Source organism: Nerophis lumbriciformis, linkage group LG22 (assembly GCF_033978685.3).
Source record: "Nerophis lumbriciformis linkage group LG22, RoL_Nlum_v2.1, whole genome shotgun sequence".
In the NCBI taxonomy this organism is placed as follows: Eukaryota; Metazoa; Chordata; class Actinopteri; order Syngnathiformes; family Syngnathidae; genus Nerophis; species Nerophis lumbriciformis.
Genome location: NC_084569.2, coordinates 3,902,918 through 3,930,542, shown reverse-complemented (window position 1 = coordinate 3,930,542; position 27,625 = coordinate 3,902,918). Strand labels below are relative to the sequence as shown.

Genomic DNA, 27,625 nt, shown 5'->3' with positions numbered 1-27,625 from the left:
CCTGCACGAGCTCACTTGGTCTGTTCCTTGTCTGCACGCCTGAAAGCACGAGAAGAAAAGTGACCGCTTTTGTTTCCTTTCACTCTGTGGGGAGTTCAACGATGTCTCGATACCACAAGGCGGCCATTGACGGCAACTCGGACCTTTTGAAGGAGGCCACAAGAAAGGACCTGAACTGGCCGGACGAGGATGGCATGACGCCCACCTTGCTGGCTGCTTTCCACGGACACGTCAATGCACTCCAGCTCATTTGCAGCAGAGGGTGAGTATTGTGCTTTAGCTTTGTCTACCTGTTACCTGCTAAAAAAAAAAATAATAATAAAAAGCTGAAAGCAATGCAAAAACATTTTTTTAGGAGTTAAAAAAATGTACGCACAACTTTTTATTTTCCTAATAGTATCATTTGCATACTTGCCAACCCTCCCGGATTTTCCGGGAGACTCCCGAAATTCAGCGCCTCTCCCGAAAACCTCCCAGGACAAATTTTCTCCCGAAAATCTCCCGAAATTCAGGCGGACTCAGGTCCTCCACAATATAAAAAAGCGTACCTGCCCAATCACGTTATAACTATAGAATGATGGAGGGCGAGTTCTTGGTTTCTTATGTGGGTTTATTGTTAGGCAGTTTCATTAACGTCCTCCCAGCGCGGTAACAACACACAACAACAGCAGTCAAGTATTCGTCTACCGTAAAGCAGTTCGTCTGCCGTAAACAGCAATGTTGTGACACTCTTAAACAGGACAATACTGCCATCTAGTGCATTTGATGAAAGCACTTTTGTGCGTGCCACACAGCAATGCATCATCAGAGAGGGTGTTCAGCATGGTTCGAAAAATAGTGACAGAGAATAGAACAAGGATGGACAATTCAACCCTTAACTCAACAATGAGTAGATGAGTGTTATGTGTGTGTATATGTGTGAATAAATGAACCCTGAAATTCAAGTATTTATTTTATGTATATATATATATATATATATATATATATATATACAGTATATATTTGAATTTCTTCAAAAATGTTATCCTATATATTTACAATGTTATTTTTAAGTATTTATTTATTGATTGATTTTTTTACTTATACATTATAAAGTTGAGTCTTTGTTTGGTCATGAGCGAGTCGGACTATATAGTTGCACTGCGTCAAAAACCAGTGACAACTTTCATTTCTTGTGGCAGCTCTCTGATGGCTGAAGCCAAATGTTTCAGCGTCCAAAACAAAAGAACTGTTTATTCAATGATAATTTCCATCTACATCCCTCATTAGACTCAACAAAGGAGCCTGTAGCTGTGGCACATCACTAGAGAACACCATTTCCATTGTTTTCACTGCTGTAGGCGGGGCTTGTTTTACCAACGGGGCCACAAATGGTCAGTACACACGCACAGGGATTTATGAGGACTTTTATAGCTGGAACACTGTGGACTTTACATCTTAATGGTTGAACTATTACATTATGCTTTGTGCTTGTTGTGTGAATGCTAAGAGACGAGCATGACCATTAATGAGACAAGTTCATTCATTATTATCTCAGTAAAAGATAGTACACTTGTTGTGAATATTGACAAAACAAAGAGCATTATTTTTGAGGGCTCATAAAATCCAAACCGAAGCAGTATTTAAAACTCTTTCATCAACTTTTAATCAGAAGGGTTCAATCTCTCTCCTGTGCTAATTTGAAGCCGACACGACCAACGCGCTCAGAGGAGATAATGTTTGAAAAAAGGTGACTGTTTTTACACAACTTTTGTTTTGAAGGGGAAATTTCAAACTTCCTGTTGATTTTTGCTGGAGGTTGTCAGTGTGTGAAATATAGGTCTAAGTGAGATCTACATAGAGGTTTTTGTTTCATGTCTCTACGACATTCTTACTAGGAGTTACAGGCAGTTTTGTCTGTTTTTTCTTCCTAGGGGGCGCTAGAGTGCAATTTTGAGTTTTGGAGTTTGGTTTTTTGATTAGATCGCAATTTTTTGCCAGACCTGATGTGTGTGTCCAATTTGGTGAGTTTTGAAGCATGTTAAGGGGGTCAAAATACAGCTCAAAGAGGCGGTGGTATAATAATAAACGCTAGAAATATAATAGGGTCTCCAAAGGGACTCGGTCCCTAAATAATATAATATATACAGTATAATATATTATATATATATATAATATATAAATAATATAAATATATTCTACATATACTCTACATTTAAATGCAGTCAATATAATTATACATACACAATACAGAAACAAATTAAAGCTGCAAGCAGCATTGGTCGGGCCCGCGTATTTGGCAGGTGCTAGTCCTAAGTGTCCCAATAATTTTGTCAAGTTTTAGTCCCAAGTGTCCCAATACTTTTGTCCAGTGTAAGTGTCCCAATACTTGTGTCCAGTGGTAGTCCTAAGTGTCCCAATACTTAAGTCTACTTTTAGTGCGAAGTGTCCCAATACTTTTGTCCAGTATTCGTCGTAAGTGTCCCAATACTTTTGTCCAGTTTTAGTCCTAAGTGTCCCAATACTTTTGTCCAGTGGTAATCCGAAGTGTCCCAATACTTATGTCAAGTTGTAGTCAAGTGTCCCAATACTTTTGTCAAGTTTTAGTCCCAAGTGGCCCAATACTTTTGTCAAGTTGTAGTCCTAAGTGTCCCAATACTTTGGTCCAGTTTTAGTCCCAAGTGGCCCAATACTTATGTCAAGTTGTAGTCCTAAGTGTCCCAATACTTAAATAAATTTCTGGTCCTAAGTGTCCCAAAACTTTTGTCCAGTTGTAGTCCTAAGTGTCCCAATACTTTTGTCCAGTGTAAGTGTCCCAATACTTTTGTCAAGTGGTAGTCCTAAGTGTCCCAATACTTTTGTCCAGTTTTAGTCCCAAGTGTCCCAATACGTTTGTCAAGTTGTAGTCCTAAGTGTCCCAATACTTTTGTCCAGTGTAGGTGTCCCAATACTTTTGTCCAGAGGTAGTCCTAAGTGTCCCAATACTTTTGTCAAGTTTAGGCGTATGTGTCCCAATACTTTTATCCAGTGTAAGTGTCCCAATACTTTTGTCCAGTGGTAGTCCTAAGTGTCCCAATACTTTTGTCAAGTTGTAGTCCTAAGTGTCCCAATACTTTTGGCCAGTGTAGGTGTCCCAATACTTTTGTCCAGTGGTAGTCCTAAGTGTCCCAATACTTTTGTCCAGTTGTAGTCCTAAGTGTCCCAATACTTTTGTCAAGTTGTAGTCCTAAGTGTCCCAATACTTTTGGCCAGTGTAAGTGTCCCAATACTTTTGTCCAGTGGCAGTCCTAAGTGTCCCAATACTTTTGTCCAGTTGTAGTCCTAAGTGTCCCAATACTTTTGTCCAGTGTAAGCGTCCCAATACTTTTGTCCAAACTACCAATAGTTTTGTCAAGTTTTAGTCCCAAGTGGCCCAATACTTTTGCCAAGTTGTAGTCCTAAGTGTCCCAAAACTTTTGTCCAGTATTAGTCCTAAGTGTCCCAATACTTTTGTCAAGTTGTAGTCCTAAGTGTCCCAATACTTTTGTCCAGTGTAAGTGTCCCAATACTTTTGTCCAGTTTTCGTCCTAAGTGTCCCAATACTTTTGTTCAGTGGTATTCCTAAGTGTCCCAATACTTTTGTGCAGTGTAAGTGTCCCAATACTTTTGTTTAGTTTTCGTCAAAAGTGTCCCAATACTTTTGTCAAGTTGTAGTCCCAAGTGTCCCAATACTTTTGTCCAGTGTAGGTGTCCCAATACTTTTGTCCAGAGGTAGTCCTAAGTGTCCCAATACTTTTGTCAAGTTTAGGCGTATGTGTCCCAATACTTTTATCCAGTGTAAGTGTCCCAATACTTTTGTCCAGTGGTAGTCCTAAGTGTCCCAATACTTTTGTCAAGTTGTAGTCCTAAGTGTCCCAATACTTTTGGCCAGTGTAGGTGTCCCAATACTTTTGTCCAGTGGTAGTCCTAAGTGTCCCAATACTTTTGTCCAGTTGTAGTCCTAAGTGTCCCAATACTTTTGTCAAGTTGTAGTCCTAAGTGTCCCAATACTTTTGGCCAGTGTAAGTGTCCCAATACTTTTGTCCAGTGGCAGTCCTAAGTGTCCCAATACTTTTGTCCAGTTGTAGTCCTAAGTGTCCCAATACTTTTGTCCAGTGTAAGCGTCCCAATACTTTTGTCCAGACTACCAATAGTTTTGTCAAGTTTTAGTCCCAAGTGGCCCAATACTTTTGCCAAGTTGTAGTCCTAAGTGTCCCAAAACTTTTGTCCAGTATTAGTCCTAAGTGTCCCAATACTTTTGTCAAGTTGTAGTCCTAAGTGTCCCAATACTTTTGTCCAGTGTAAGTGTCCCAATACTTTTGTCCAGTTTTCGTCCTAAGTGTCCCAATACTTTTGTTCAGTGGTATTCCTAAGTGTCCCAATACTTTTGTGCAGTGTAAGTGTCCCAATACTTTTGTTTAGTTTTCGTCAAAAGTGTCCCAATACTTTTGTCAAGTTGTAGTCCCAAGTGTCCCAATACTTTTGTCCAGTGTAGGTGTCCCAATACTTTTGTCCAGAGGTAGTCCTAAGTGTCCCAATACTTTTGTCAAGTTTAGGCGTATGTGTCCCAATACTTTTATCCAGTGTAAGTGTCCCAATACTTTTGTCCAGTGGTAGTCCTAAGTGTCCCAATACTTTTGGCCAGTGTAGGTGTCCCAATACTTTTGTCCAGTTGTAGTCCTAAGTGTCCCAATACTTTTGTCAAGTTGTAGTCCTAAGTGTCCCAATACTTTTGGCCAGTGTAGGTGTCCCAATACTTTTGTCCAGTGGTAGTCCTAAGTGTCCCAATACTTTTGTCCAGTTGTAGTCCTAAGTGTCCCAATACTTTTGTCAAGTTGTAGTCCTAAGTGTCCCAATACTTTTGGCCAGTGTAAGTGTCCCAATACTTTTGTCCAGTGGCAGTCCTAAGTGTCCCAATACTTTTGTCCAGTTGTAGTCCTAAGTGTCCCAATACTTTTGTCCAGTGTAAGCGTCCCAATACTTTTGTCCAGACTACCAATAGTTTTGTCAAGTTTTAGTCCCAAGTGGCCCAATACTTTTGCCAAGTTGTAGTCCTAAGTGTCCCAATACTTTTGTCCAGTATTAGTCCTAAGTGTCCCAATACTTTTGTCAAGTTGTAGTCCTAAGTGTCCCAATACTTTTGTCCAGTGTAAGTGTCCCAATACTTTTGTCCAGTTTTCGTCCTAAGTGTCCCAATACTTTTGTCCAGTTGTAGTCCTAAGTGTCCCAATACTTTTGTCCAGTGTAAGCGTCCCAATACTTTTGTCCAGACTACCAATAGTTTTGTCAAGTTTTAGTCCCAAGTGGCCCAATACTTTTGCCAAGTTGTAGTCCTAAGTGTCCCAAAACTTTTGTCCAGTATTAGTCCTAAGTGTCCCAATACTTTTGTCAAGTTGTAGTCCTAAGTGTCCCAATACTTTTGTCCAGTGTAAGTGTCCCAATACTTTTGTCCAGTTTTCGTCCTAAGTGTCCCAATACTTTTGTTCAGTGGTATTCCTAAGTGTCCCAATACTTTTGTGCAGTGTAAGTGTCCCAATACTTTTGTTTAGTTTTCGTCAAAAGTGTCCCAATACTTTTGTCAAGTTGTAGTCCCAAGTGTCCCAATACTTTTGTCCAGTGTAGGTGTCCCAATACTTTTGTCCAGAGGTAGTCCTAAGTGTCCCAATACTTTTGTCAAGTTTAGGCGTATGTGTCCCAATACTTTTATCCAGTGTAAGTGTCCCAATACTTTTGTCCAGTGGTAGTCCTAAGTGTCCCAATACTTTTGTCAAGTTGTAGTCCTAAGTGTCCCAATACTTTTGGCCAGTGTAGGTGTCCCAATACTTTTGTCCAGTGGTAGTCATAAGTGTCCCAATACTTTTGTCTACTTTTAGTCCGAAATGTCCCAATACTTTTGTCTAGTGTACCTACCTTGTCTGCATTGTGTGGGCACGCTGGTGCTGCCTGCTTTTAAGCAGCCATCTTGAAAAAACAGCAGCATCAGCGCAGAGGTTCTTTGAAGGGTCATAAAATCAAAACCGGAGCAGGTATCAAAACTCTTTCGCCAACTTTTAATCAGAAGGGTTCAATCTCTCTCCTGTGTTAGTTTGAAGCCGAAACAACAAACGCGCGCTCAGAGGAGATAATGTTTGAAGAAAGGTGACCGGTTTTTTGTTTGTTTTGAAGGGGGAATGGCAAACTTCCTGTTGATTTTTGCTGGGGGTTGTCAATTTATGAAATGTAGGGCTAAGTTAGACCTACATAGAGGTTTTTGTTTCATGTCTCTCCGACCTTCCCAGTGGGAGTTACAGCCAGTTTTGTCATTTTTTTCTTCAGAGGAGCAGTTTTTTCTGCGTTTTATTCAAAAACTGCGCTAGAGCGTAATTTTGAGATTTGGGGTTAGGTTTTTTTATAAGATCGCAATTTTTGACAGTCCTGATGTGTGCGTTCAGTTTGGTGAGTTTTGAAGCGTGTTAAGGGGGTCAAATTACAGCTCATTAAGGCAAAAGTTACTGTTTTTAGTACTTTTTTGTCTTGAAGGGGGAATTGCCAACTTCCTGTTGATTTTAGCCCAACAATGTACTATTATGAAATGTAGGTCTAAGTCAGACCTACTTAGAGGTTTCATGTCTCTCCGACCTTCCTGGTGGGAGTTACAGGCAGTCTAGTTTTTTTTTTCCCTAGGGGGCGCTAGAGCGCAATTTTGAGTTTTGTGGTTCGGTTTTTTTTTTTTAAAAAGGCAATTTTCGCAGGTCCTGATGTGTGGGTCAAATATGGTGAGTTTTGAAGCATGTTAAGTGGGTCAAATTACAGTTTAATGTGGCGGCGGAAGAATAAAGAATAAAGAATAAAACCTTACAAATTTAATAGGTACTTATGTCCCATTGCATAAGGACTCCCTTTGGGGGTCCTTATACAATGGGCCATGCGGGCCCTAATTAAAGCTGCAAGCAGCGATGGATGGGACCGACTTTGAGGGCTCATAAAATCCAAACCGAAGCAGTAATTAAAACTCTTTCATCAACTTTTAATCAGAAGGGTTCAATCTCTCTCCTGTGCTAATTTGAAGCCGACACGACAAACGCGCTCAGAGGAGATAATGTTTGAAAAAAGGTGACTGTTTTTACACAACTTTTGTTTTGAAGGGGGAATTTCAAACTTCCTGTTGATTTTTGCTGGGGGTTGTCAGTGTGTGAAATATAGGTCTAAGTGAGATCTACATAGAGGTTTTTGTTTCATGTCTCTACTGTCACGTTCAAACACTGAGGACATCTATTAAACAAGACAAAAGGCAAGGAATCAAACAGAGACAGAATTCAATTTGGACTCAATTGAGGAGAGACATGGCCACTGCACTCTCTGTACAGTCCTGCACCACGCTCTGACGAAGAAGGTTTTCGTCTCCTCTTTTATTCAGATGTTCAATGTTCACGCACCAACACATGTCACAGCAGGAATGGGAAGTATGTAAAACAGTCATTGTTTTCGGTCGCTTTGAAGACCGAGAAGATGATTTCTCGGGCTTGGGCTCTTCCTGGATCCAGCTGGGGCAGGTGTTGGAGGACAAATGGATAACCCCTCCCGTCTCCTGACCACAGCAACTTCAAGAGGGCAGCGGGTCGTAAATAGCGTTGACCTCGGTTACCAAATAGTTGGAAGAGAGTTTGTGAAATACTTCAGAGAGAGTTCGTTTAACACTTCAAAGAGAGTTCCTCTGGAAGTTGAGCAGATCCTGCCATCTGTCCGTGTTGAAATCACAGTGGCGTTTCACGAGCCTTCTTCCTCTTGTTAGGCCTCGAAAGACAGCTTTCATAATACAACATTTCTTTTGTGATAACTTACAAACAATTATTCCAACATCTACGACATTCATGTTTTGGACACTCGGGTGAAGAGAGGGGCGGAGCTTTCTACCGATCACCACCTGGTGGTGAGTTGGCTGCGATGGTGGGGGAGGATGCCGGACAGACCTGGCAGGCCCAAACGCATTGTGAGGGTTTGCTGGGAACGTCTGGCAGAGTCTCCTGTCAGAGAGAGTTTCAATTCCCACCTCCGGAAGAACTTTGAACATGTCACGAGGGAGGTGCTGGACATTGAGTCCGAGTGGACCATGTTCCGCACCTCTATTGTCGAGGCGGCTGATTGGAGCTGTGGCCGCAAGGTAGTTGGTGCCTGTCGTGGCGGTAATCCTAGAACCCGTTGGTGGACACCGGCGGTGAGGGATGCCGTCAAGCTGAAGAAGGAGTCCTATCGGGTTCTTTTGGCTCATGGGACTCCTGAGGCAGCGGACAGGTACCGACAGGCCAAGCGGTGTGCGGCTTCAGCGGTCGCGGAGGCAAAAACTCGGACATGGGAGGAGTTCGGGGAAGCCATGGAAAACGACTTCCGGACGGCTTCGAAGCGATTCTGGACCACCATCCACCGCCTCAGGAAGGGGAAGCAGTGCACTACCAACACCGTGTATGGTGCGGATGGTGTTCTGCTGACCTCGACTGCGGAAGTTGTGGATCGGTGGAGGGAATACTTCGAAGACCTCCTCAATCCCACCAACACGTCTTCCTATGAGGAAGCAGTGCCTGAGGAATCTGTGGTGGGCTCTCCTATTTCTGGGGCTGAGGTTGCTGAGGTAGTTAAAAAGCTCCTCGGTGGCAAGGCCCCGGGGGTGGATGAGATCCGCCCGGAGTTCCTTAAGGCTCTGGATGCTGTAGGGATGTCTTGGTTGACAAGACTCTGCAGCATCGCGTGGACATCGGGGGCGGTACCTCTGGATTGGCAGACCGGGGTGGTGGTTCCTCTCTTTAAAAAGGGGAACCGGAGGGTGTGTTCTAACTATCGTGGGATCACACTCCTCAGCCTTCCCGGTAAGGTCTATTCAGGTGTACTGGAGAGGAGGCTACGCCGGATAGTCGAACCTCGGATTCAGGAGGAACAGTGTGGTTTTCGTCCTGGTCGTGGAACTGTGGACCAGCTCTATACTCTCGGCAGGGTCCTTGAGGGTGCATGGGAGTTTGCCCAACCAGTCTACATGTGCTTTGTGGACTTGGAGAAGGCATTCGACCGTGTCCCTCGGGAAGTCCTGTGGGGAGTGCTCAGAGAGTATGGGGTTTCGGACTGTCTGATTGTGGCGGTCCGCTCCCTGTATGATCAGTGTCAGAGCTTGGTTCGCATTGCCGGCAGTAAGTCGGACACGTTTCCGGTGAGGGTTGGACTCCGCCAAGGCTGCCCTTTGTCACCGATTCTGTTCATAACTTTTATGGACAGAATTTCTAGGCGCAGTCAAGGCGTTGAGGGGATCCGGTTTGGTGGCTGCAGGATTAGGTCTCTGCTTTTTGCAGATGATTTGGTCCTGATGGCTTCATCTGGCCAGGATCTTCAGCTCTCACTGGATCGGTTCGCAGCTGAGTGTGAAGCGACTGGGATGAGAATCAGCACCTCCAAGTCCGAGTCCATGGTTCTCGCCCGGAAAAGGGTGGAGTGCCATCTCCGGGTTGGGGAGGAGATCTTGCCCCAAGTGGAGGAGTTCAAGTACCTCGGAGTCTTGTTCACGAGTGAGGGAAGAGTGGATCGTGAGATCGACAGGCGGATCGGTGCGGCGTCTTCAGTAATGCGGACGCTGTATCGATCCGTTGTGGTGAAGAAGGAGCTGAGCCGGAAGGCAAAGCTCTCAATTTACCGGTCGATCTACGTTCCCATCCTCACCTATGGTCATGAGCTTTGGGTTATGACCGAAAGGACAAGATCACGGGTACAAGCGGCCGAAATGAGTTTCCTCCGCCGGGTGGCGGGGCTCTCCCTTAGAGATAGGGTGAGAAGCTCTGTCATCCGGGGGGAGCTCAAAGTAAAGCCGCTGCTCCTCCGCATCGAGAGGAGCCAGATGAGGTGGTTCGGGCATCTGGTCAGGATGCCACCCGAGCGCCTCCCTAAGGAGGTGTTTAGGGCATGTCCGACCGGTAGGAGGCCACGAGGAAGACCCAGGACACGTTGGGAAGACTATGTCTCCCGGCTGGCCTGGGAACGCCTCGGGATCCCCCGGGAGGAGCTGGACGAAGTGGCTGGGGAGAGGGAAGTCTGGGCTTCCCTGCTTAGGCTGCTGCCCCCGCGACCCGACCTCGGATAAGCGGAAGAAGATGGATGGATGGATGGATCTACGACATTCTTACTGGGAGTTACAGGCAGTTTTGTCTGTTTTTTCTTCCTAGGGGGCGCTAGAGCGCAATTTTGAGTTTTGGGGTTTGGTTTTTTGATTAGATCGCAATTATTGCCAGACCTGATGTGTGTGTCCAATTTGGTGAGTTTTGAAGCATGTTAAGTCAAATTACAGCTCAAAGAGGCGGCGGTATAATAATAGGGTCCTCTGTCCCAAAGGGACTCGGTCCCTCCAAAGGGACTCAGTCCCTAAATAATATAATATATACAGTATAATATATTATATATATATAAAATATATAAATAATATAAATATATTCTACATATACTCTACATTTAAGTGCAGTCAATATAATTATACATACACAATACAGAAACAAATAAAAGCCTCAACAAGCAAACGAGCAAACAATTTACAGTCACAGAATAATAATTACCATTTAAATATAACTACACAATACAAAACCAAACAAACACTTTCTGCTCCCAGGACCAATCTCCTCAAACATACAGTCATGTATAGATGTTTATCATTCTAATCTCCTCAAAAATGCAGTCATGTATCGATGTTTATCATTCTGGAATCGGTTGCCATCTCACTTAATTCTCTCACAAAGTAAATTGTCATTCAAGACAGCTTTGAAGATACACCTATTGCAGCTATTGCAGACAAAATTGGTGCTGTTCAGGTAAAGTTGTTGTTTTTCTGACATGGACTTGTTTCTTCAGCATTGTCCACACGTTTAAGTCAGGACTTTGGAAAGGCCGTTCTAAAACATTCATTCTAGCCTGATTTAGCCATTCCTTTACCACTTTGGGGTCATTGTCCTGCTGGAACACCCAACTGCGCCCAAGACCCAACCTCCGGGCTGATGATTTTAGCTTGTCCTGAAGAATTTGGAGGTAATCCTCCTTTTTCATTGTCCCATTTACCGTATTTTCCGCACTATAAGGCGCACCTAAAAACCACAAATTTTCTCAAAAGCTGACAGTGCGCCTTATAACCCGGTGCGCTTTATATATGGATAAATATTAAGATTCATTTTCATAAAGTTTCGGTCTCGTAACTACGGTAAACAGCCGCCATCTTTTTTCCCGGTAGAACAGGAAGCGCTTCTTCTTCTACGCAAGCAACCGCCAAGGTAAGCACCCGCCCCCATAGAACAGGAAGCGCTTCTTCTTCTACTGTAAGCAACCACCCGCCCGCGTAGAAGAAGAAAAAGCGCGCGGATATTACCGTACCGGTACGTTTCATTTCCTTTGTGTGTTTACATCTGTAAAGACCACAAAATGGCTCCTACAAAGCGACAGGGATCCGGTTCATGAAAAGACGCAATCTCTCCATCCGCACACGGATTACTATTTCACAGCAACTGATATTCCTGTGAACCGCACTGTGGATACAACGGGAGCACGTACGGTGAATATTCGCACCACAGGGAATGAGAAGTCATCCTTCACTGTGGTTCTAGCTTGCCATGCTAATGGCCAGAAACTTCCACCCATGGTGATATTCAAAAGGAAGACCTTGCCAAAAGAGACCTTTCCAGCCGGCGTCATCATAAAAGCTAACTCGAAGGGATGGATGAAGAAAAGATGAGCGAGTGGTTAAGGTAAGTTTAAGTTTACGCGAAGAGGCCGGGTGGCTTTTTTCACGCAGCTTCGTCCATGTTGATATACGACTCCATGCGCGCCCACATCACGCTGGTTTTTAATATATTATTAAAGTTTGACTGACCTATTTGACTGTTTTTTTGACATTCCTTTAGCGCAGTTAGATGCGGCTTACAACACGGGGCGGCTTATAGGTGGACAAAGTTTTGAAATATGCCGTTCATTGAAGGCGCGGCTTATAACCCAGGGCGCCTTATGGTGCGGAAAATACGGTACTCTCTGTAAAGCACCAGTTCCATTGGCAGCAAAACAGGCCCAGAACATAATACTACCACCACCATGCTTGACGGTAGGAATGGTGTTCCTGGGATTAAAGGCCTCACCTTTTCCCCTCCAAACATATTGCTGGGTATTGTGGCCAAACAGCTCTATTTTTGTTTCATCTGACATCACATGGACAAAGATACGACCTTCTGGAGGAAAGTTCTGTGGTCAGATGAAACAAAAATTGATCTGTTTGGCCACAATACCCAGCAATATGTTTGGAGGAAAACAAAAAAAAGGACTGAGAGAGAAAAAGTGGTATACACTAGAACAGGAGTCGGCAACCTTTACCAGTCTAAGAGCCATTTTGACCAGTTTCACAAATTATAGAAAACAATGGGAGCCACAAATTTTTTTTGAAATTTTAAATGAAACAACACTGCATACAAAGGTTTTTTTTTGCTTTGTGCTATGTATAAACCAGGGGTCTCAGACACACTGCCCACACCTATAAGTGGAATTTGAAAGCTGGCGCGGCACGCGGGTTTTAAATGAATGGCTCAGCGTCATGCGTGTTGTGATGGTACAGCATATAGCACCCACTACAGCTAGCGTGCCTGATCAGTCACACTTTGTATGGCGCTTCCGCTTGCTCACGTAGGTGACAGCAAGGCATACTTAGTCAACAACCACACAGGTCACACTGACGGTGGCGGTATAAAAAAATAAAAAAAACTTTAACACTCTTACTAATAATGCGCCACACTGTGAACCCACACCAAACAAGAATGACAAACACATTTTGGGAGAACCGTAACACAACATAAACACAAGAGGACAAATACCCAGAATCCCATGCAGCCCTAACTCTTCCGGGATACATTATACACCCCCGCTACCAAACTCCGCCCACCTCAACCGACGCACAGAGGGGGGGGGGGGGGGGGGGGGGGTAGCAGGGGTGTATAATGTAGCCCGGAAGAGTCAGGGCTGCATGGGATTCTGGGTGTTTGTTCTGTTGTGTTTATGTTGTGTTAAGGTGCAGATGTTCTCCCGAAATGTGTTTGTCATTCTTGTTTGGTTTTGGTTCAAAGTGTGGCGCATTATTAGTAAGAGTGTTAAAGTTGTTTTATATGGTCACCGTCAGTGTAACCTGTGTGGCTGTTGACCAAGTATGCCTTGCTGTCACGTACGTGGGCAAGCAAAAGATGTATATTGTATAACAAGTGTTGGGCTGGCACGCTGTTAATACAGATTGTAGATGGCGCCAAATGTTGTACCATCATGGCACGCCCTTATTATAGCCGTAAGGGTGAAAATCGGTTAATTTTAATCCCGGGAGTTTTCTGCGAGAGGCACTGAAATCCGGAAGTCTCACGGGAAAATTGGGGGGTTCAGCAAGTAAGCTGCTGAGCCGCATCAGAGTGATCAAAGAGCCGCATGCGGCTCCGGAGCCGCGGGTTGCCGACCCCTGCACTAGAACAAGTAGGAACATCGCAGAAGCACATACATTTTAACAGAGTTGACACGAGCCTCTGTAGATAAATTAAGTGAGGACCAGCGATCAAAATCTCCCTGGATTCTGGAAAACAGTGTAACGAAGTTGGCTTGATAAAGCTCTGCAAGCGCACGTGTGACCTGGACACCCAAGTATGTGAAACTTTGCGAGGCAATTTTAAAGGGAAAATTACGCAGAAGATATTTCTTAGCAGCAGATTTTATAGGAAATGTTTCACTTTACCCTAAGTTCAATTTGTAACCAGACACAAAAGCTTGCAGAGACCGAGACAGAGATGTCCGAGACAAATAGGAGGTCATCTGCATAGAGAGGGACTTCCCCCTGCACATTGTGTCTACATATGCCCGTAAGAAGCAGGTTGGTACAAAGTAGAGATGCGCGGTTTGCGGGCACAACCGCGGAGTCCGCGGATTATCCGCGGATCGGGCGGATGAAATTAAAAAAAATTAGATTTTATCCGCAGGTCGGGTCGGGCGGTTGAAATAAAAAAAAATTAGATTTTAAATAGATTCAGGCGGGTGGCAGTTAAACCAATTGGTAAATATATATACATAGTTAAATGTTGTTACCCACATACGAAAAACGAGCAGGCACCTGCAGCATATGCCACAACAGAAGAAGGAAAAAAAAAGAGATGGACACTTTTACGGAGCGGAGAAGGCCCCCGACGCCTCGCCGGGGTCCGGGACCGAGGCCCCTTCCCCCGAGAGGGCCCCACCGGGAGCCGTAGTGGAGGCGATCCGCGAGAAGGGCCCGACGCACGTCCAGGGTCACCACCGCGCCCACCGCACCGACACCCCGCCTCGTCCGCCTTCGCCGCGGCCGGCGTCACGCGCAGCAGGTAAGCAGCTTACCTGCCAGCCACCCCCGTGGCCGGGGGCTCGTAACAGGGGTCACTCCGCGCGCTCCGCCCGCGCAGCTTACCTGCCCGCCACCCCTGTTGCCGGGGGCGCGTAACAGGGGTCACTCCGCGCGCAGTGCGCTCACGAAAGGGGTGGGGCTCACCCTGGTTGATATAGACAGCAGGACGGTGGCCATGGACGTCGGGACCCGCTAAGGAGTGTGTAACAACCCACCTGCCGAATCAACTAGCCCTGAAAATGGATGGCGCTGGAGCGTTGGGCCCATACCCGGCCGTCGCCGGCAGCGAGACGCGCTTGGAGGTGCGCTCAGCGCGGCTCCCATATGATTGCGCACTGGTGTGCGTCTGGGTCGTGACAGCGTGGCACGCGAATGTCTGTGCTGCATTGGATCAGTCTCCTTTCTTTAACAGGCAAAAGCTTTATAACCTCACTAATGCCTTGCATCGTCTATATTAGATATATAACAACGGGCGGGTGCGGGCGGGTGCGGGCGGATGGCGGGCGGGTGCGATTCTGATCAAATGTTACATCGGGTGGATGGCGGATGGTTGACGACTTTCTGATGCGGTTGCGGATGAAATAATTGCCTATCCGCGCATCTCTAGTACAAAGCTCTATTGACAGACGCTCAATGGCAAGAGCAAAAAGTCATGGGCTCAGAGGGCAACCCTGCCGCGTGGAACGGTAAAGGCAAAAATATTCCGATTGAATAATATTTGTCCTGACCAAGGATTCAGGAAAAGTTAATCCATGAAATAAAACTGTTACCAAAGCCAAATCTCTCCAGGACATAAAATAGATAATTCCACTCCACTCGGTCGAGCGCCTTTTCAGCAAGTATAAATATCCCTGCCTCTTCAGTGTTAAGAGCAGGCACATCATACAATATATTGATAAGACGTCAAAGATTAGAAAAGGAGTGCTATTCCGAATGAACCTGCTTTGATCCGCATTAATAATAGAAGACAGGATAGTATCCAGACGTGAAGCCAGCACTTTCAAGTCCACATTTAAAAGGCTAATAGAACAATACAGAGTGCACCAGGGTCGGTGTTGAGTGTTTGGGGGAGGCGGCCAGATTCAAACGATTCATTGTACATGTCCAATAATAAGGTGGCTGGCTTATGCCAAAATATTTAGGATAGCCCTCTGGTCCCAAAGATTTTCCCTTTTGTAGTCATAATACTGCAACATTTAATTACGCAGCAGTAATTGGTCTCTCTACTCTACTTTCACGATATGAAAGCATGTTTTATTTGAAGTTTATAGAAACTGGATGGGTGAATGGAGCTGCAGTATGTTTAGAACTATATATGGACGTATTAATTTGGTTTGTTTTGTCAGAAAAACTAACATCAGAAGGACAGCAATTGCACAGCCACACACGTCCTTGGTAGCAGTTATCATCAATCAATCAATCAATCAATGTTTACTTGTTTAGCCCTAAATCACGAGTGTCTCAAAGGGCTGCACAAGCCACAACGACATCCTTGGCTCAGATCCCACATCAGGGCAAGGAAAAACTCAACCCAATGGGATAACAATGAGAAACATTGGAGGGGACGGCAGATGTGGGGCCCCCCCAGAGTCCAGTCCCTAGTGGATCTAACATAATAGTATGAGAGTCCAGTCCATAGTGGATCTAACATAATAGTATGAGAGTCCAGTCCATGGTGGATCTAACATAATATTGTGAGAGTCCAGTCCATAGTGGATCTAACATAATAGTGTGAGAGTCCAGTCCATAGTGGATCTAACATAATAGTGAGAGTCCAGTCCATAGTGGATCTAACATAATAGTATGAGAGTCCAGTCCATAGTGGATCTAACATAATATTGTGAGAGTCCAGTCCATAGTGGATCTAACATAATAGTGAGAGTCCAGTCCATAGTGGATCTAACATAATAGTATGAGAGTCCAGTCCATAGTGGATCTAACATAATAGTGAGAGTCCAGTCCATTGTGGATCTAACATAATAGTGTGAGAGTCCAGTCCATAGTGGATCTAACATAATATTGTGAGAGTCCAGTCCATAGTGGATCTAACATAATAGTGAGAGTCCAGTCCATAGTGGATCTAACATAATAGTGTGAGGGTCCAGTCCATAGTGGATCTAACACAATAGTGAGAGTCCAGTCCATAGTGGATCTAACATAATAGTGTGAGAGTGCAGTCCATAGTGGATCTAACATAATAGTATGAGAGTCCAGTCCATAGTGGATCTAACATAATAGTGAGTGTCCAGTCCATAGTGGATCTAACATAATAGTGTGAGAGTCCAGTCCATAGTGGATCTAACATAATAGTGAGAGTCCAGTCCATAGTGGATCTAACATAATATTGTGAGAGTCCAGTCCATAGTGGATCTAACATAATAGTGTGAGAGTTCAGTCCATAGTGGATCTAACATAATAGTGTGAGAGTCCAGTTCATAGTGGATCTAACATAATATTGTGAGAGTCCAGTCCATAGTGGATCTAACATAATAGTGTGAGAGTCCAGTCCATAGTGGATCTAAAGTGAGAGTCCAGTCCATAGTGGATCTAACATAATAGTTGGAGTCCAGTCCATAGTGGATCTAACATAATACCATACCATACCATACTAACTTTATTTATAAAGCCCTTTTAAGACAAGCACAGTTGAAAAACAAAGGGCTGTACACCACAAAGAAATGGAGGCAAAGGACAAACTAAAAAATAACATTTGAAACAGAAATAAAAATACACATTTAAAAAGCAAATATAAATTACCCTAAGAACAGTTTGTTAGATAAAAACAGTTTAAAAGTTAAAACAGTTCAAAAAGTTAAAAGCTAAAAACAGTTTAAAGTCTCATGCTGGGTTAAAAGCCAGTGAATAAAAATGGGTTTTAAGAAGGGTCTTAAAAATAGCCAAAGAAGGGGCTTGTCTCACATGGAGAGGGAGATGGTTCCAGAGTTTGGGACCCGCAACAGAGAAAGCTCTGTCCCCTCTGAGCTTGCGCTTTGTTTTGGGTACCTCCAGGATCAGCTGATCAGCTGACCTGAGGGACCGGGTGGGGGCATACAGATGGAGCAGCTCAGAGAGGTACGGTGGGGCAAGACCACGTAAGGATTTCAAAACGAGTAAGATCATTTTAAAATGGACTCTAAAAGACACAGGCAGCCAGTGGAGGGAGGCTAAAACAGGAGTAATGTGCTCTCCTTTTCTTGTGTTAGTTAAAAGTCGGGCAGCTGCATTTTGGACCAGCTGCAGACGTGAGAGGGAGGACTGATTTATTCCAAGATACAAAGAGTTACAGTAATCCAGCCGAGATGTGATAAAGGCATGGATTACCGTCTCTAACTGTTGCCAAGAAAGAAGGTTTTTAACCTTGGCCAGCTGACGTAAATAAAAAAAAGCTGGCTTTCACCACTGTGCCAATCTGACGCTCCAATTTAAAATCACAGTCAATACGAAAGCCCAGGTTGGTGACCATGGGCTTAACGTGCAAAGCCAAAGGGCCAAAGTCAACAGGGGGGAGCTCACAGGTACCACTAGGTCCAAACACTATTACTTCTGTCTTCTTGTCATTGAAATTTAAGAAGTTTAGGGCCATCCAGGCCTTGATATCCTCAAGACAAGCAAGTAGTGGCTGCATTGAAGAGGCATGATTTCTCTTTAACGGAAAATACATTTGTGTGTCATCGGCATAACAATGAAAAGAAATATCATGCTTTCTTAGGATTGAGCCCAGGGGAAGTAAATAAATAGAAAACAGAAGTGGTCCCAAAACTGAGCCCTGTGGGACCCCACATGTCAAGGGAGCAACGGAGGATTCAGATCCAGCAACATTTACAGAGAAGGTCCTGTTAGTCAAATATGACTTCAGCCAACTCAAAGCAGTACCACAGATTCCCACTTGATGCTGTAGGCGGCTAATTAAAATATTATGGTCCACCGTATCAAATGCTGCTGTTAGATCCAGTAAAACTAAAATCACATGATCACCTAAATCTGTTGCTCGAAGGATGTCATTAAAAACCCTTAATAAAGCTGACTCAGTACTATGGAGGGGTTTAAACGGGGGTTTAATAGTGACAGTCCAGTCCATAGTGGGGCCAGCAGGAGATCATCTTGAGTGGAGACAGGTCAGCAGCGCAGAGATGATGCACAGATGAGTGGTCCACCCTGGGTCCCGACTTTAGACAGCTAGCGCCTCATCTGTTATGGCGTGTGTTGTTTAGTTGGACATACTCTCTTTATTCACGACTCTTTTTGGAATGAATCAACAGTGCTGTTTGCATTTTTGCCTCAATTGCTTCAAGACTGTGGTTGATTGTGAGACTGATAGTCCATAGTGGATCTAACATAATAGTAAGAGTCCAGTCCATAGTGGATCTAACATAATAGTTTGAGAGTCCAGTCCATAGTGGATCCAAGTATGGACTGGACTCTCCCACTATTATGTTAGATCCACTATGGACTGGACTCTCACAATATTATCTTGGATCCACTATGGACTGGACTCTCAAACTATTATGTTAGATCCACTATGGACTGGACTCTTACTATTATGTTAGATCCACTATGGACTGGACTCTCACACTATTATGTTAGATCCACTATGGACTGGACTCTCACTATTATGTTAGATCCACTATGGACTGGACTCTCACAATATTATGTTAGATCCACTATGGACTGGACTCTCACTATTATGTTAGATCCAATATGGACTGGACTCTCACTATTATGTTAGATCCACTCTAGACTGGACTCTCACAATATTATGTTAGATCCACTATGGACTGGACTCTCACACTATTATATTAGATCCACTATGGACTGGACTCTCACACTATTATGTTAGATCCACTATGGACTGGACTCTCACACTATTATGTTAGATCCACTATGGACTGGACTCTCACACTGTTATGTTAGATCCACTATGGACTGGACTCTCACTATTATGTTAGATCCACTATGGACTGGACTCTCACAATATTATGTTAGATCCACTATGGACTGGACTCTCACACTATTATGTTAGATCCACTATGGACTGGACTCTCACACTATTATGTTAGATCCACTATGGACTGGACTCTCACAATATTATGTTAGATCCACTATGGACTGGACTCTCACACTACTATGTTAGATCCACTATGGACTGGACTCTCACACTATTATGTTAGATCCACTATGGACTGGACTCTCACACTATTATGTTAGATCCACTATGGACTGGACTCTCACACTATTATGTTAGATCCACTATGGACTGGACTCTCACACTATTATGTTAGATCCACTATGGACTGGACTCTCACTATTATGTTAGATCCACTATGGACTGGACTCTCACAATATTATGTTAGATCCACTATGGACTGGACTCTCACTATTATATTAGATCCACTATGGACTGGACTCTCACACTATTATGTTAGATCCACTATGGACTGGACTCTCACTATTATGTTAGATCCACTGTGGACTGGACTCTCACAATATTATGTTAGATCCACTATGGACTGGACTCTCACACTATTATGTTAGATCCACTATGGACTGGACTCTCACACTATTATATTAGATCCACTATGGACTGGACTCTCACACTATTATGTTAGATCCACTATGGACTGGACTCTCACACTATTATATTAGATCCACTATGGACTGGACTCTCACACTATTATGTTAGATCCACTATGGACTGGACTCTCACACTATTATGTTAGATCCACTATGGACTGGACTCTCACACTATTATGTTTGATCCACTATGGACTGGACTCTCACACTATTATGTTAGATCCACTATGGACTGGACTCTCACAATATTATGTTAGATCCACTATGGACTGGACTCTCACTATTATGTTAGATCCACTATGGACTGGACTCTCACACTATTATGTTAGATCCACTATGGACTGGACTCTCACACTATTATATTAGATCCACTATGGACTGGACTCTCACACTATTATATTAGATCCACTATGGACTGGACTCTCACAATATTATGTTAGATCCACTATGGACTGGACTCTCACACTATTATGTTAGATCCACTATGGACTGGACTCTCACACTATTATGTTAGATCCACTATGGACTGGACTCTCACACTATTATGTTAGATCCACTATGGACTGGACTCTCATACTATTATGTTAGATACTACTATTGTGGTGTTGAACAGAAAAAAGGAGTCCACTTACAAGTGTATTTGTGGCCCACAGGGGAGACCCCAACAGAAGCGACATCTGGGGCAACACGCCGCTGCACCATGCCGCCGCTAACGACCACATGCACATCCTCAGCTTCCTGGTCAGCTTTGACGCCAACCTGTTTGCGTTGGACAATGACTTTCACACCGCTATGGACGTCGCTGCCTCACGGGACCGCATGGAGTGTGTGCGCTTCCTGGATGGTGCGGCCTCCCAGCAGACCAGCCAGAATCCAAAGAGGGTCGCCAGGTTAAAGAAGGAGGCCAGCAAAGAAGCAGAGAAACGGAGGAAGCTCTGCGAGAAGGTGAAGAGGAGGCACCAGAGCAAGATGAATAAGATGTACCGCGGCGTCTCTGTTTCGGAGGTCAGCGAGACGTCGGCTTTGCCGAGCAGCGACACGGTTAGCGAGCAGTTCTCCAAGCTTATCGCCTCTGACCAAACTGGCTCGCTGACAGCCCGAGTGAGAGGCACGCTGCAGAAGAAGCTGGGAAAGAAAGAAAAGGGGACTCTGCAGAGATCAGGCGCGGATGGAAACGTTATTTTCCTCAAGCAGGAAGACGGAGCGGCTGGGAATCCTGACTTCTTGGATGTTTTCACCGAGCAGGATGAGAGGAGGCTAGAAGAGGAAGAAGAGGCCGACCACGGCGAGGATAGTGACTCGGGTCAAGTCAAACAGTCCATCTTCAACAGACCCGGTCTTGGTGGTCTTATTTTTATGAAGAGGATGAGCCTGGACACGGAGGAGGTCTTTAGTGGAAACAGCGAAAATCTCGGCTACCTGGTTGAAAACGAAACACCCGAGGCAGAGGAAGAGGGGAACGCCGACACGGATGTGCCGTGGGAGCAGGAAGATCTGGGCCTGGATGACGAGGAGGAGGAGGAGACTTCTCCGCTGGACGCCTTTTTGTCTTCCATGTCCTTGTCAGAGTTTGCCTTGGCTTTCACCAGAGAGCACTTGGACCTGGAGGCGCTCATGCTTTGCTCCGATGAAGACCTGAAAAGCATTCGCATCCAGCTGGGACTCAGAAAGAAGATCCTGGAAGCGGTTTCGCGTCGGAAAAACGTGCTGGAACGCCCGTGCGCCATGGGCGACAGCTGTCTGTGAGAACTCCAAAAAAAGATGACATTAGAATGTGCCATGTTTCAGAGAGGAAGTTTGATTTGGTGTGCAAAAAAGTGATTCAACTATCTCCAAAACAAGAGCTGGAATAACACTTGTTAGAATAATTACGTGTAAGTTATCACACAACTCTTATGCTTAAAGGCTGTTGCTATAGTTATTATCAATTGTGCTGAAGTTGTACTGGTATCAGTGTTTGTGTCCAGAACCGGCCTGCTGACTGCCAAGGGCGAACATCGAGTACCGTGACGCAGACAAAGCAGAGACAGGGCGATATCACGAGTGTCAGCACATTTGCATTTCTGAATAATCATATATTGTATCTAACTGGGGCACCATGCATCCGGGCACAGCCACACACGTCCTTGGTAGCAGTTATCATCAATCAATCAATCAATCAATCAATTTACTTATTAAGCTCTAAATCACAAGTGTCTCAAAGGGCTGCACAAGCCACAACGACATCCTTGGCTCAGATCCCACATCAGGGCAAGGAAAAACTCAACCCAATGGGATAACAATGAGAAACATTGGAGGGTACCGCAGATGTGGGCCCCCCAAGGCCGAACATCGAGTACCGTGACGCAGACAAAGCAGAGACAGGGCGATATCACAAGTGTCAGCACATTTGCATTTCTGAATAATCATATATTGTGTCTAACTGGGGCTGCAGAAATTACCCCCCTTCCTTCAGCAGCAGCCTCAGTGATGAATAATAATAATAATGCATTAGATTTATATAGCGCTTTTCTAGACACTCAAAGCGCTTCACAGAGAAGTAAATAATAATATGCTTCCAGAAGTGGTCCAGAAGATGTTTCAGATGTGAACCAGTAAATATGAACTAAGAGGGATGAACCAGGGACCTCCCAAATAAATAGAGGAGAACGTGGGCTGTGCCTTAGAGCATAGGTTGTTTCTGTAACTAGAGTACAGCCCCATACGTCTCTCCTCATTGAGTAAAATTGAACTCTGTCTCTGCATGATTCCTTGCTTCTTGTCTGTTTAATAGATGTCATCAGTGTTTGAACCTGTTAAGTACAGAAATAGCATCATGTCAAAGAGAGTCAAGAAAAGATGAGTTGCGTTAATTCTGTCATGTCACAAAATGCTGTAAGAGATTCATCTGGAGGCTGGATGTTGAATGAATAAAAGGTTCTAATTGGTGCACGATTGTTTTGGATTTTTTTTAACGTTGCACTGCAGCTCTGTATGAAGAGACCAGAGGTGGGTAGTAACGCGCTACATTTACTCCGTTACATCTACTTGAGTAACTTTTGGGATAAATTGTACTTCTAAGAGTAGTTTTAATGCAACATACTTTTACTTTTACTTGAGTATATTTATAGAGAAGAAACGCTACTTTTACTCCGCTACTTTTATCTACATTCAGCTCGCTACTCGCTACTAATTTTTATCGATCTGTTAATGCACGCTTTGTTTGTTTTGGTCTGTCAGACAGACCTTCAAAGTGCCTGCCTTACTGGTGACGTTTCACTTCGTTCCACCAATCAGATGCAGTCACTGGTGACGTTGGACCAATCAAACAGAGCCAGGTGGTCACATGACCTGACTTAAACAAGTTGAAAAACGTATTCGGGTGTTACCATTTAATGGTCAATCGTACGGAATATGTACTGTACTGTGCAATCTACTAATAAAAGTTTCAATCAATCAATCAATCAATCAAAAGCGTGAAGGAATAAAGACCCTTTTTTATTTCAACCGTACATCCCGTCAAAAGCCTAAAGACTGACTGCACAGTTCCTGTCTTCACAATAAAAGCGCCGCTCCATCGCGCCTGCGCTTTCAAAATAAGAGTTTCCGAAAGCCAGCGCAAACAAGCTACGGAGTTTGCCGCCAATGTATTTCTTGTAAAGTGTATAAAAACGAATATGGAAGCTGGACAAATAAGAAGCCAAAAACCAACCACTTTCATGTGGTATTAGACAGAAAGGAGGAACTTTTTTTCTCCTCCATTTGAAAACGTGGACGTTATCATCACTACTGTCTGATTACAATCAATGCAAGTCATCAGAATCAGGTAATACACCAACTTATATTCTTGTCTTCATGAAAGAAAGGAATCTATATGTGTTAAACATGCATGTATATTCATTAAAACACCTTTAACATGTAAACAAAAACGGCAAAATAAATAAATATAAATTATATACTGTATATATCAATGTATGTATATATATATATGTGTGTGTATATATATATATATATATATATGTGTGTGTGTGTGTGTGTGTGTATATATATATATATATATATATATATATATATATATATATATATATGTGTGTGTGTGTGTGTGTGCGTGTGTGTGGGTGTGTGTGTGTGTGCGTGTGTGTGGGTGTGTGTGTGTGTGTATATATGTTACTCATCAGTTACTCAGTACTTGAGTAGTTTTTTCACAACATACTTTTTACTTTTACTCAAGTAAATATTTGGGTGACTACTCCTTACTTTTACTTGAGTAATAAATCTCTAAATTAACAGTACTCTTACTTGAGTACAATTTCTGGCTACTCTACCCACCTCTGTATATATATATATATATATATATATATATATATATATATATATATACTGTATGATTTTGGCACCAAAAAAAATCCTCACCGTCCTGCAAGCATTCCCTGCACTACACGCTGTTACCATGTGGTGGCAGTAATGAGCCTAAGAAGCCTTTTCTCAACTGCCTATAAAAAGCAAGAAGAAGCGTCGGTCTACCAGGTCTGGATCAGCGTACGTTAGCATTTGCACTTTAGCTTTGGAGCTTCATGATTATGTCTACAGGTAAATGATTATATCTACAAGTAATATTGGCACAGTAGCTTCATGATTATGTCTACAAGTAACATTTGCACTGGAGCTTCATGATTATGTCTACAGGTAAATGATTATATCTACAAGTAATATTGGCACCGTAGCTTCATGATTATGTCTACAGGTAACATTTGCACTGTAGCTTCATGATTATGTCTACAGGTAAATGATTATATCTACAAGTAACATTGTCACTGTAGCTTCATGATTATGACTACAAGTAACATTTGCACTGTAGCTTTATGATTATATCTACAAGTAACATTGGCACTGTAGCTTCATGATTATGTCTACAAGTAACATTTGCACTGTAGCTTCATGATTATGTCTACAGGTAAATGATTATATCTACAAGTAACATTGTCACTGTAGCTTCATGATTATGTCTACAAGTAACATTTGCACTGGAGCTTCATGATTATGTCTACAGGTAAATGATTATATCTACAAGTAACATTGTCACTGTAGCTTCATGATTATGTCTACAAGTAACATTTGCACTGGAGCTTCATGATTATGTCTACAGGTAAATGATTATATCTACAAGTAACATTGTCACTGTAGCTTCATGATTATGTCTACAAGTAACATTTGCACTGGAGCTTCATGATTATGTCTACAGGTAAATGATTATATCTACAAGTAATATTGGCACTGTAGCTTCATGATTATGTCTACAAGTAACATTTGCACTGTAGCTTCATGATTATGTCTACAGGTAAATGATTATATCTACAAGTAACATTGTCACTGTAGCTTCATGATTATGTCTACAAGTAACATTTGCACTGGAGCTTCATGATTATGTCTACAGGTAAATGATTATATCTACAAGTAACATTGTCACTGTAGCTTCATGATTATGTCTACAAGTAACATTTGCACTGGAGCTTCATGATTATGTCTACAGGTAAATGATTATATCTACAAGTAATATTGGCACTGTAGCTTCATGATTATGTCTACAAGTAACATTTGCACTGTAGCTTTATGATTATATCTACAAGTAACATTGTCACTGTAGCTTCATGATTATATCTACAAGTAACATTGTCACTGTAGCTTCATGATTATGTCTACAGGTAAATGATTATATCTACAAGTAACATTTGCATTGTAGCTCCATGATTATGTCTACAGGTAATATTTGCACTGTAGCTTCATGATTATGTCTACAGGTAAATGATTATTTCTACAAGTAACATTTGCACTGTAGCTTTATGATTATGTCTACAAGTAACATTTTCACTGTAGCTTCATGATTATGTCTACAGGTAATATTTGCACTGTAGCTTCATGATTATGTCTACAGGTAAATGATTATTTCTACAAGTAACATTTGCACTGTAGCTTTATGATTATGTCTACAAGTAACATTTGCGCTGTAGCTTCATGATTATATCTACAGGTAATATTTGCACTGTAGCTTTATGATTATATCTACAGGTAATATTTGTACTGTAGCTTCATGATTATGTCTACAGGTAAAATGCATGATTATGTCTACAAGTAACATTTGCACTGTAGCTTCATGATTACGTCTACAGGTAATATTTGCACTGTAGCTTCATGATTATGTCTACAGGTAAATGATTATTTCTACAAGTAACATTTGCACTGTAGCTTCATGATTATGTCTACAAGTAACATTTGCGCTGTAGCTTCATGATTACGTCTACAGGTAACATTTGCACTGTAGCTTCATGATTATGTCTACAGGTAAATGATTATTTCTACAAGTAACATTTGCACTGTAGCTTTATGATTATGTCTACAAGTAACATTTTCACTGTAGCTTCATGATTATGTCTACAGGTAATATTTGCACTGTAGCTTCATGATTATGTCTACAGGTAAATGATTATTTCTACAAGTAACATTTGCACTGTAGCTTTATGATTATGTCTACAAGTAACATTTGCGCTGTAGCTTCATGATTATATCTACAGGTAATATTTGCACTGTAGCTTTATGATTATATCTACAGGTAATATTTGTACTGTAGCTTCATGATTATGTCTACAGGTAAAATGCATGATTATGTCTACAAGTAACATTTGCACTGTAGCTTCATGATTACGTCTACAGGTAATATTTTCACTGTAGCTTCATGATTATGTCTACAGGTAAATGATTATTTCTACAAGTAACATTTGCACTGTAGCTTCATGATTATGTCTACAAGTAACATTTGCGCTGTAGCTTCATGATTACGTCTACAGGTAACATTTGCACTGTAGCTTTATGATTATGTCTACAAGTAACATTTGCGCTGTAGCTTCATGATTATGTCTACAGGTAAAATGCATGATTATGTCTACAAGTAACATTTGCACTGTAGCTTCATGATTATGTCTACAAGTAACATTTGCGCTGTAGCTTCATGATTACGTCTACAGGTAATATTTGCACTGTAGCTTAATGATTTTGTCTACAGGTAACATTTGCACTGTAGTTTCATGATTATATCTACAGGTAAAATGCATGATTATGTCTACAGGTAACATTTGCACTGTAGCTTCATGATTATATCTACAGGTAAAATGCATGATTATGTCTGCAGGTCAAATGAATGAAACAATGCCGTGCCTCCGTACAAAGTTGTGTCCTTAAACAGGTCTCCAGACCTTAGTTAGTGAAAGCTAACAGCCAGGTCATCAGCCTTCCGCAGGTTGTAGGTGTTTGACATGTCAAATAGCTCGTGGAAAGGACTTAAAAGCATGACCGCGTGGACCTTTTTAAAAGTGCCCGTGTCGTTCTCTGCGTTTGTCCCGCAGGCTTCCTCCTCACAGTCCGAAATGTCTGAGCTTGTGGAAGATTTAGTGTCGCCCTCCTCTTTAAACGCCGACACCCAGGAAGACTGCAGTAACCCTCCGGGCGGCGAGGACTACCTGTTTGTGGAGGCCCGGCACCCCAACACCGTCCTGCAGGGCCTCAACACCCTGCGGCTCTTCAACTCCTTCTGTGACGTCACTCTGTGCTGTGGCGGACAGGAGTTCCCCTGTCACCGCATCGTGTTGGCTTCCTTCAGCTCTTACTTCCAGGTACGTGCCGCACTTCCTTCAACGTCCACAG

The 27,625-nt window shown here is 43.0% G+C and overlaps 2 protein-coding genes across 5 annotated transcripts in view; both read left to right on the top strand.

The window, feature by feature from the left end:
- The first annotated feature begins 101 nt into the window (after window positions 1-101).
- Window positions 102-21,697, top strand: LOC140679729 (ankyrin repeat and SAM domain-containing protein 4B-like). Its single transcript, XM_072915756.1, has 2 exons — window positions 102-262; window positions 20,605-21,697. Exons 1-2 carry the CDS (start codon window positions 102-104, stop codon window positions 21,695-21,697), a joined length of 1,254 nt encoding a protein of 417 aa, XP_072771857.1.
- Window positions 21,698-24,421: 2,724 nt separating this feature from the next.
- Window positions 24,422-27,625, top strand: part of LOC133615647 (kelch-like protein 24) — a 35,457-nt gene continuing 32,253 nt past the window's right edge. For 2 of the 4 annotated variants that reach the window (XM_061974393.2, XM_061974390.2), the window contains exons 1-2: window positions 24,422-24,520; window positions 27,328-27,594. In XM_061974393.2, the coding sequence (XP_061830377.1) occupies window positions 27,349-27,594 (246 nt within the window). In that variant the 5' untranslated portion in view covers window positions 24,422-24,520; window positions 27,328-27,348. Of the gene's footprint in view, window positions 24,521-26,826; window positions 26,849-27,039; window positions 27,051-27,327; window positions 27,595-27,625 lie in introns of those variants that run through there. The other 2 variants (XM_061974392.2, XM_072915755.1) reach the window with 2 other exon arrangements.

Coding starts and splice junctions, on each gene's coding strand:
- LOC140679729 (XM_072915756.1), top strand. CDS start 102: ATGTCTCGATACCACAAGGCGGCCATTGACGGCAACTCGGACCTTTTG. Junction 263..20,604: donor CAGCTCATTTGCAGCAGAGG/GTGAGTATTGTG, acceptor TGTGGCCCACAG/GGGAGACCCCAACAGAAGCG.